Below are 10509 nucleotides of genomic sequence, written 5' to 3' on the forward strand. Positions count from 1 at the left end.
AAAAAATTGTTTATCAATCAACAACAGATATATATATATATATATAGAGAGAGAGAGAGAGAGAAAAAAAAAAGAGAATGGAGGCTTCACAATCGATGGCTTCACGATCGGTGGCTTCAGATCGGTAGCTTCTTATCAGCATCAAGACATCGATCGGTGGCTTCACGGTCCTGGTTATGGTCGTGGCTTCAGATCGGTGGCAACAGAGGGTTCGGTGGTGGTGGTGGCTTCAGATCAGTGGCTTCATCGATCTGTTCAGATCGATGGTAGTAGTGGTGGTAGATCTGGATGATGTTGGTGCTGATAAGAGATGAGAGAGATCTGAGTGAGTGAGGGAGAGAGATGAGAGAACTAGTGGTGAGACTCAGAGAGATGAGAGCCGTGAGACTCAGAGAAAGAGTTGTTTGGTTTATATATATAGAAAGGGGTAAAATAGTAATTTTGCTTCGGGGATGATCGGGGACGAGGCCAGGCCAGGCCGGGTACGGGGCTGGGACACTTATCCCCGTCCCCCACCAAAAACTGATCGGGGATTAATTTTTGAATACCATCCCCGTCTCGTTGGGGATATTTTTCGAGAAAAAACCGCTTAAATCAGGGTCGGGGAGTCGGGTCCCTTTCGGGCCGAGTTCAAATTGCCATCCCTAATAGTAATTTTGGTACTTGAAATTGTATTCAAGTTTGATTTGTTTAAATAACAAGCGATCGTGAATGCACTTTTAACAAGTTTAACTTGATTTGTTTTACACCAATAATCAAAATCTAACGATATGAAAGTAGCATTTTCCAGAAACTTTCTTATAGCCCAACTACAACAATTAATATTAGAAAATACAAAACGAAAAACAATGCTAGGCAACCAAATAAAATTTTTAAAAATTAAGGAAAACTACCAGAAAGACTGCCTTTTTCAACAAACATGGAGTATGGAATAACCAAATCCTTCATGTATGCTAAATATATTTATTTAGTGATTTTTTTTTTATTATTTAAAAAAAAATCACATTTAGATTTTACTAGATGAGACGGGCCTAAAACAAACAAAAAGCAAAAAGCCATTTAAAGACAGAAAAAAAAAGAGTTATTTATTTTGTTGTAATTTTTTTTTAATTCGTTCTAAATTAGACTAATTTGAAAAATAAAAAATTTGACATAAATTTAAAAAAATTACTAAAAACCAAAAGTTTGAAAAAATAAATGTAACTTTTTCCAACTGTGACAAAATCACCTAGATTTTTATGAGTCGGAGATTGTATGGTAGAAATTAAATTTATATATTGTGAAATTCATAATTTTCAAGCAATTAAGTCTAAATTCATAATATTGTTGCCCAGCCAAAAGCAACCTTGCTCACAAAGGTGAAGCAAAAAATAAAATAAAAACAATAGAAACACTTGCAAACATGTAAACCTTAAAACATGCTTCAAAACACAAAGACAAATAAATGTAATAAGACTAGTAAAATTTACATAAAAGAATCCTAACAACCTTGTTTTTTTTTTGAACAACTTAAAGTACTAATGAAAAAAAAAAAAAACTAAAAACCCAAAAAAGAATACAGATAAATACAAGCTAACTATGTATATCTTTCTAAGGCATTCCATTCTATATCTCGATTTCCTTCTCATCATCAACAAATTTTTTCCAGTACCAGTGCTCTCTCCACACTTGTGGCATTTCTTCGATGGGTATATTGTTGGTCTCCGGCACGAAGATGATGACGAAGAGGCTCATGATTACAAGGATTACCTGAAACACAATCATGGTGCCACCTTCCCATAGAAACAGGGGTTTCCTCCCCCACCTATCAGTCCCAAAAACAGAGATAAATGTGGCCAGAACATTCACACCACCGGTGATCATGGCCGATGCAAGCGAAGCGTTGCCCTGAAACCCAATGGTCTTGAACAACACAGGAGCGTAGAACATAACCACATTGATCCCAGTGAGTTGCTGAAACATGGGAATCAAAATAGCCAAACAAACCTGAGGCCTATACTTCCTCATGGATAGGTCTCTCCATGGGTGTTCCACTTCCTTTAAGGCTGCACTCGCATCCACCAGATCATTGAACTAGGCTTGGACATCGGCGACTCCACGGATGCGCTGGAGCTGCTTCTTGGCTTTGTCCAAATGGCCTCTCTCGATGAGGGAGTTTGGGGTTTCGGAGACCCAGAGAGATGAGAAGATCATGAGGACGGCTGGAACTGCGGCATCGCCCAAGCTGATGCGCCAGCCCAAGTCGCTCTTGATCATGTTGGTGAAGTAGTTGACCAGACCGGCAATCAGAATGCCGATTGTGATGAATAGTTGGAAGCAGACGTTAAAGGTTCCGCGGTATCTATGTGGAGTCATCTCTAATACAAACAGTGGCACTGACTGTAATGTAATTTGAAACAAACAAGTTAGAGCTTTCGTTATTATGTTCAAAATGTGACTGTAGTAATAATATTGGAGCAAAGAAAGAAAGAAAAAGCTTTCGTTTTTATGAATGAATTACCTGAGTGGCGAAACCAACACCAACACCTAACAAAATCCGACCGATGATGAGCATAGCGAGGTGAAGGGGCTAAATGTGAAATGGGTCGGGTCCAAGCCTTGGGCCGGCCCAATCCGCTAAAGTCTAGATCCAAGCGGGCTGGATGAGCATATAGGCAGACCAATTAAGCCCAACTTCATGATCAACAGACCACCCAAGTCCTCACGCACTTGGGCCCAACCCGCAGTGGAAAGGCTAGTCCAGCCGTGGTGCTGGGCTAGGCCGAGCTGCGAGACTGGGTCTATGGACCGAACAGACGATAGGCCGAGCCCATGCAAAGATACCCGAATGGACCAATCCATCTCCATGACTGATCCTGTAAAAGGCCGAGACAAGACATAATGATGCCGAGCTGAGGAACATCGGTACCGAGCTGAGGAAACCTCGCAAGGAAATGTGGAAATTGTGAACGTGTGCACGTGCAAGTTGCCACCTCAGCTGGTCCCCTACACCTAGAATCACGGAAGTTGTTGAACCAAAGGAATATGGTTTGTTATCAGCATGACTACAATGAGTATATGTATTCAATGGCAACTACCAGGTGGTCCCCCACCATGAGCAATGCTAAAAGGACACCTAGCAACATCCAAGCTCCATGAACTCACCTTGAGAAGCAAGCAAGGAACTTTATATGTACAACATGAACTTCACAGTGAAGGTAACTGAACGATTCCAAGTACAACTATAAGCTCAACTTGATATACATTCTCTCCGATCATTAATTCTCACACCGAAGGGGTTATCTGGCCAACCCTGGCCGGGCAGCTCTAACGGTGCTTCTTGTGGCAAGAATCTCAGTCCCTGGATAGTCTAACCGAGTGCGGAGCCCCGATCCACTTTCATCTAGTGCGGAATCCGGTACGCACACGAGGTGTATAGCAAAGGCATTGAGAAGAGCACCGCAACAGAAGACGCAACCGCCCATAAGCATGGAAAACTTGCGGCCCAGTTTCTTGGTCATTGTGGACGCCAAGAAGGACGCAAAAAGAGCAGCCAAATACAGAGACGACGTAAACATGGTCAGCGTTTGGCTGTTGAACTTGCAGTACTGATTGGTTGATTGATCGAGCTCTTCCTTCCGGTACACAGACGGGAAAAACTTCTCAAGAAACGGAGCCATCGATGTCACCCCACCTAATCATCGTAGCAACACCAGTAATCAATATCATACATTTAAACTCAAACATAATTAACTATTTAAATTGATTTTTTGTCTTTTTACAGAAAAAAAATTGTACAAAAAAAATAATTAAAGAGAATAATGTGATTGAGTAAAGAATTGATTTTTCAACAGTAGCAGAATTGTGAAGAATTGAAGATTTATTAAGTTGAAGAAGGGCTTACCAGAGATGCCGATGTCGTAGCCAAAAATCAGCCCACCCATGGCAGCGACGATGCAAGTTACGAAGACATACCAAGTAAGTTTTCCGGGATAATCTTTCGGGGAATCGTCACCGGCTGGAGTGATAAGAGCACCAGCCATTGCTTGATTAAAGAATAAGAACAAAAACAAAGAAAGGGAAGAAGGACGAGGCAATAATCGAACCTAAAAAAGCAGAGAGAAAAGCGAGAGTTGGGTTTGTAGGCAATGATGGTTAGGGGTGTTTATATAGAGTGAGAGTCAATGTGAAATTGAATCGGTTTAGGATTTGGAAGTGCCAAGGAATGGAACTCTCTGTGTTTCCTAATCCGGACAGGGTTTGATTTCTTGTCTGTTTGGATGTCAGCTAATTAGTTAGTTAGACCAATTTTTTTATTTTAATTTTTTTTATTTTTATTGATTTTTTTTTAAAATTATAGTATTAAAATTTTTTATTCTTCCGATCATTTTGTGTAACAAATCTATAAAATAAAAAAGTAAAAATGAAAAATGAAAAAGCTAAAATAAGTCCAAAAAAACTACTTTTTTAATTCTTTCCTAATTTTTAAATTTTTTTGATTATTTCGTTCAACTGAATTTGGAAGCTTAAGAAAAACTACCAAGTAACAAACTCCAAACACGAATACCTACACCACTGCACCATGTGGCCCTCAGCATATTGGTTTGAAATGTTCCAAATAAATGTATTTTTTGATTTTTTATAAATGGATGTAAAAAAAAATAGAAATGAGATGTTGATTAATGTGATCCAAATAAGTGCGCAAAAAAGTACACTTTTTTAGCCCCGGTTTGGATTTCTTTTTTGGCCAAATAATCACAAAAAGACAAAAAAAAAAGTTACAAAACCACAAAACACTTTAGTTGGGATGTAAAATTACCAAATTGACCCATATACAAACAAAAAGTCAAAAAAAACATCATTTCCAAGTGGAGGGCACTTTTGTCATTCAAATGAAAAAAGCCAAAAAAGCCAAACAAACAAAAAAGTCTAAAGCTAAAAAAGTCAAAAAAATTAAAAAGCCAACTAAAAAGGTTTTTACCAAACCATCCCTTAGTTTATGCCAAACCCCTCTACTTTCTTACGTGGACTGACTTCATTGGTTGTCACAAATGAAGTTGCTTAATTAGAAGTTATTTGTTGGTTCTGGTGGTGCCCTCAGGTATGTTTTGATTGGGAGATGGGGTGAAATTCATGATTTTGTATTAGATAATTAAATGATATGAGGACATGAAAATTTGTGGCTTGCTTGGGACATGGCCACATGGAACATCACGACCAATCAATAATTTTTCTTAAGTTAGTGCTTGGGAGAAGGTCAAACTTTGTTTTGGGAAGGATTACAATTAAAGAGTTTGAGCACAAAATTATTGCAAAAAATAAATAAAACAATACAGTAAATACAATAGACATGAAAATATGTAAAATAATTAGACACCTTCTATTTACACTCAATAAATTTCTTATTACACTATACTTGTACATTAAGAAAAAAAATATTGTACAAATAAATATAATGTAATATTTAGTGTGTAAATAGAATCATGTATATAATTAAAGGATTGCTAAATGCCTCGACCTTTTTATTTTGGATCTTTCATTTTTTTTTTATATTTATTTCATTACAATTTTATCTTAATATCAAATTCCAATTTTGTCCCCATCCTATCCTCCCAAGTTTAACCCTAATCCTAATCTCACCACCACTTCCACTTCTATCGGCAACCTCTGACGACCAACCCACCTCCTTTATTTTCCTCCTCTAACGAGCCTCTCACCACCACTTGTTATTCATGAAACTATCAATGGCGACGAAGGTTGGGGTTTTGGTGGCGACGGCTAAAAAGGAGCGATTGATTCGCTAACTCTCTTTCATGATCTTCATCTTCATCCTCTGAAACCTACTCTCTTTTTTCCCTTCAGTGCATGACTCTCTCTCTCTCTCTCTCTCTCTCTCCACTTCACAGGTTGGTCAATTTTTCTTTGTTTGGTTACACAAAGCCGAACTTGTTCAATATGTTCGGTGCTCCACAACCAAACATATACCTTTTGTTCAGTTACATAATACCGAACATCAGGCTTTGTTTGGATCTGGTTTTCCGAATAGCCATGCCCTTGTTCTTGTTGCCAATCAAGATAAATGGAGCATTAGTGAATGAAATAAAATTATTACCACAAGAATAGTGGATTCCCAGAAACTTTACAGGAAGATTATGTCATTTTCCAAAGAAGCAGCATAAAATTTTAAAGATTCCATAAATTAAACACAAACATCAACATGAAAATGAGTGCTTGTAAGCAGCTACAATATTAGTGGAGCCAAAACAATATAATAGCCAACCAAGCTCTCAATTGTAAATCAAAAGCTATATAACAGTTAGATCATCTGAATTTTTACCTTCAACCTTTTGTCCTTTGGCAACGTATCAAAGAGAAGTATTCTCCTTCGGCAACATCACAGAGGGAAACCAAGCTCGGATTATGAGCAGCCCCATAAAATTCTGATTTGATCCAATAAATACTTAACTTCTTAAACCCACCTAGCTTGGGATCATACAGCACAAGACCATCCTCGTTGTAAAGCATCAAAATTTCCCCAGTCTTTAGAATCATAATTGGCTTATAATAGTCAAAACCCCCCTTCTTATTACTAACCACATTGCCAATAACAAACTCTTTGCTCCAAGACTCCTTATCGCCACTCTTTCATTATCCATATATCAATACCACAATGAATAGAAAATTCACAAATGGACAGACTATCCCGCAGCACACCGACACATTTATGCCCTCAATACTCTCTATGCAGACCAAACTCGAGATTGAGGAACAACCCGAAACTCCTCGGTCCCAAATCGAAACAACAATGCAGCCGGGACTATCATGGTTGAAATCACGCCAATGAATAGCTCCATCACGAAAGAATTGAACGAGTGGTTTGTCAAATTATAAGGTACCTTACCCATATTCCTCCACAACCCTTCTCCACCAATTGTGTAAATCTTGGCCTCTGCCTCCTCACGATAAGAACCCATCTGAGTATTGTGGTCAATATAAACAACCTCTTGGAGAAAAAACCGAATCACCTTGTACTGATTAGTCTTGAGACTAAACCCAGAAGCAGTCATAGTAGCATCGTAATTTCCATGGTGATGTAAGATGGGTAAAGTAATGCACTCACCCAGAATCGGATTGCATATGAAAATGGGGTCAGAATCGTCAGTGAAATCAGATAAGCAGAGCAACCCATTACAGGAATTGACGATTTCATCTTCTTTGAGAAGTGGGTAGTTGAATTTGGTGATGAATTTGGGGATGAATTTCAACTGGGCATCGCAGGGGTGAGTGGAATGGGCGATCTGGAGGTCGACCAAGCGGAGGGAACATTTGGGGGGTTTGGTTTTGGAGGGAACTCAAAGCAAAACTTCCCGCCAAAAGATCATTGATATAGGTTTGTTTGGTATGTGTATTCGCTTTTTTTAATTTTTTAATTATTTTAGTTTAAAGTTAAAAGGTGTAGTTTGAAATAAGTTTTTTTTATTATTTTAATTTTTATAAGAGAAAAAATAAAATGAATATAGTTTAGATATGATATTTTGTAACTTTTTAACCTATTTTGAATTGTTTTGGAAAATTGATTAAAAATTAGTTTTTTAATTTTTTTAAACTTTTTTTTTAAAAAAGTAGAGTAATAATGTAACTTAAAATATATTAAAATTTTGATTTTTGACTCTTAGCCAATTCTCAGACTATGTTAGGAGTGATTTCGAAAGTTAGTTAAAAACTAATTTTTTGATTTTTTTTTTACTTTTTTATTCTTTTATATGTAAAAAATATAAGAAGTGATACAATATAAAATTGGTTAAAAGTTAAAAGTTATTTTAATTGGGTTGCCAAATTGCCCCTTAGCTCGTAGTCTTATGTAGAGGTGTCCGCGGTTCGGATTCGACGGTTTGCGGTTCGATTTGGACCCGCCTGTATCTATGCGGTTTTGGAAAAAGTCAACCTGGAATCACCCGCAGTGCGGTTTATGGTTTGTGCGGATAGAGTTTGTGGATGTGCGGGCAGTTTGCGGATTGAACTTTTTTTTCAAAAATTCTCTATGCAGATACAACATACTAGGAGGCGTGAATATAGCATCCTATCCTCTATGCGGATCTTCCATTTTTTTTTTCATTACAATTTTGTCCTAATATCAGATTTCAATTTTATCCCTATCCTATCCTCCCAAGTTTAACCCTAACCCTAATCCTACCATCACTTCCATGTCTATCGGCAACCTTTGGCGACCAATCCACCTCCTTTATTTTCCTCCTCTAACGAGCCTCTCGTTGCTACCTATTATTCACGAAACTATCAATAGCTGCGAAGGTTAGGATTTTGGCAGTGGCGGCAAAAAAGGAAAACTGATTCGCGAACTCTCTTTCGCGATCTTCATTTTTATTCTCTGGAACCTACTCTCTTTTCTCCCTTTTGTGCATGACTCTCTCTCTCTCTCTCTCCCCGTCGATTTCTCTCTCTACCACACAGGTTGGTCATTTCTCTTCGTTTGGTTATACAAAGCCGAACTTGTTAAATATGTTCGGTGCTCCACAACCAAACATATAACTTTTCTTCGGCTACATAATACCGAACATCAAGCTTTTGTTCGGAACTAGTTTTCCAAACAGCGGCAAACATGTTCACGAAAGAAAAATGAGAGGTTTTTCGAACTGGTTATCCATCCCTCATCTTCAGCAACATCAATGTGATTCTCTATAAATGGATTTTTGACTATAAGTGTCATAACCCAAACCCGCCCCTATGGGTTTAGCACCGTAATCAGCCAGTAATTCGTGATTACCGAAGGCCTGCTTAACAGTAAAGACAGTAATACAGAGTACAGGGGCTGGCGGAAGCCAAAACAGTAATTAAAAGATGTCCAATGAGTTGTAACAGTCTGTATGCAAAAAAGACTTTTCATACATATTTACATTCAGAACCAAAATAGTATATACATACATATACAATCATCCAGGACAGGGACCTAATCCCTATTAGAACAGTACAGTACAGGTACAATCAGTCTATACAAAAACAGAGACATAAAGGATGAATCTAAAACACCCCAAAAAGCCCTAACTTGAAGGACTTGGAACCTCTCAGTGAGGCACAGTGGTTGGCTTGACAAAAAGGGAGTTAAACCCAACGCTCCTAGCTCCGATCCGGTGCCTGGACACCTACATATATATATAAACAGGGAGCTAAAGCTCAGTGAATAACATATGTGTAAAGAGGTTAGGAATGAATGTCCTTCCAGTATTTAAAACAGTCATTTGAACAATATATCAGTTATTCGATCATAGCAGTCATAAGTGGTACATCCAATAGCAAACAGTACAGTAGGTCTTAACAGACCGAACAGTCAGTTGATGGCCATCATATCAGTAAACAGTAGTGGTTCCAAACATGGGAACCGACAGAGATCTCTGCGACAGTAACAGTACAGTACAGTAACAGTAAATTGTTATGGATGCCACGAATACAGTTCGCAAATAGGACAAGCATTCATTCAGTAAGAAATATCATTTCAGAAAGCAGAATAATTGATCATTCAGAAAATATTCATGATAGAATATATCTTTACAACATTGCTACTCACAGAGTACTGGGCTATAGAAAGGCTAGTGAGCGTCCTCGGATGCCAACCCTACACAATTACAGAATGAACACACACTAAGTTACACACTTGGGAATCAAAGACTTAGTCCCTATCTTGACTCGGTGTGGTTCTACATCAATATACTAATTAAGATGCCTTAAACTAGGCCTAGGAATGACTAGGATGAAATGAGGATGCAAAGATGTACTTTAAAACACTTTCAAAATTTTCAGAAAATAGGGGTCTCGCTCGAGCGTGGCTTTCCTCGCTCGAGCGGACATGCAGACAAAAGAGATACGCTCAAGCATGACTTTCCTCGCTTGAGCGGACTGCAAAAGTACTGGATGCATGAAATTCACATTCGACGGGCGCTCGACCCCCGCTCGAGCGTGAGACACAAGTCCTCACTCGAGCGTGCATTCCCTCGCTCGAGCGGACTGTAAACACATGCAAAGTACTAGATACACGCATTTCATGCTCGAGCGTTACTTTACTCGCTCGAGCAGACTGCATGAACTCAGAGTGTACACTCGAGCGTGGATCCAAAATCTGGAATTTCCAGATTTGTCTCCAAGCACAAAACTCAATCTTTAAAGTATCAAATTTGATCCTTTTGGGCTAATTTTTTGGAAAACACTTCAAAACTCATAATATGACATGTTTCAAAGATCAATTTGCAAAATCAAAGCCCAAAGGTGAGTCAATTAAACACAATTTCAAATAAACTTCAAGAACATGATGAACATATGACATGCAAGTGTTCAATTGAAATCAAAGCTTGCAATACATAATCAAATGAGTCGAAACTTCCAAAAACATGATGAATTCATGAACTATAATCAAGATATGGACATGCATGTAGCAATTTCCATGAAAACAACCTCAAAATGCTAGAACATGTACATACATGCATGATTTAAGCTTCAATTCAACATTTTGCACCAATTCTA

At 38.2% G+C, this 10509-nt stretch overlaps 1 protein-coding gene and 1 pseudogene across 1 annotated transcript; both read right to left on the reverse strand.

Annotated features, from left to right (window-relative positions):
• Positions 1 to 1605: 1605 nt before the first annotated feature.
• LOC114297684 (sugar transport protein 1-like) lies at positions 1606 to 4022 on the reverse strand (annotated as a pseudogene).
• Positions 4023 to 6318: 2296 nt separating this feature from the next.
• LOC145796142 (F-box protein At3g07870-like) lies at positions 6319 to 7046 on the reverse strand. Its single transcript, XM_082881164.1, has 2 exons — positions 6735 to 7046; positions 6319 to 6621 (listed from the first exon to the last, which is right to left on the reverse strand). Exons 1-2 carry the CDS (start codon positions 7044 to 7046, stop codon positions 6319 to 6321), a joined length of 615 nt encoding a protein of 204 aa, XP_082737290.1.
• Positions 7047 to 10509: the final 3463 nt, after the last annotated feature.

This window comes from Camellia sinensis, chromosome 7 (genome assembly GCF_055761805.1).
Source record: "Camellia sinensis isolate YWXY chromosome 7, ASM5576180v1, whole genome shotgun sequence".
NCBI lineage: Eukaryota > Viridiplantae > Streptophyta > Magnoliopsida > Ericales > Theaceae > Camellia > Camellia sinensis.

Excerpts from the sequence above, each read along its gene's own strand:
- LOC145796142 (XM_082881164.1), bottom strand. The coding sequence starts at position 7,046 with ATGACTGCTTCTGGGTTTAGTCTCAAGACTAATCAGTACAAGGTGATT. Across the intron at positions 6,622-6,734 it reads GGGTTGTTCCTCAATCTCGA|AGTGGCGATAAGGAGTCTTG; the intron begins GTTTGGTCTGCA and ends GGATAATGAAAG.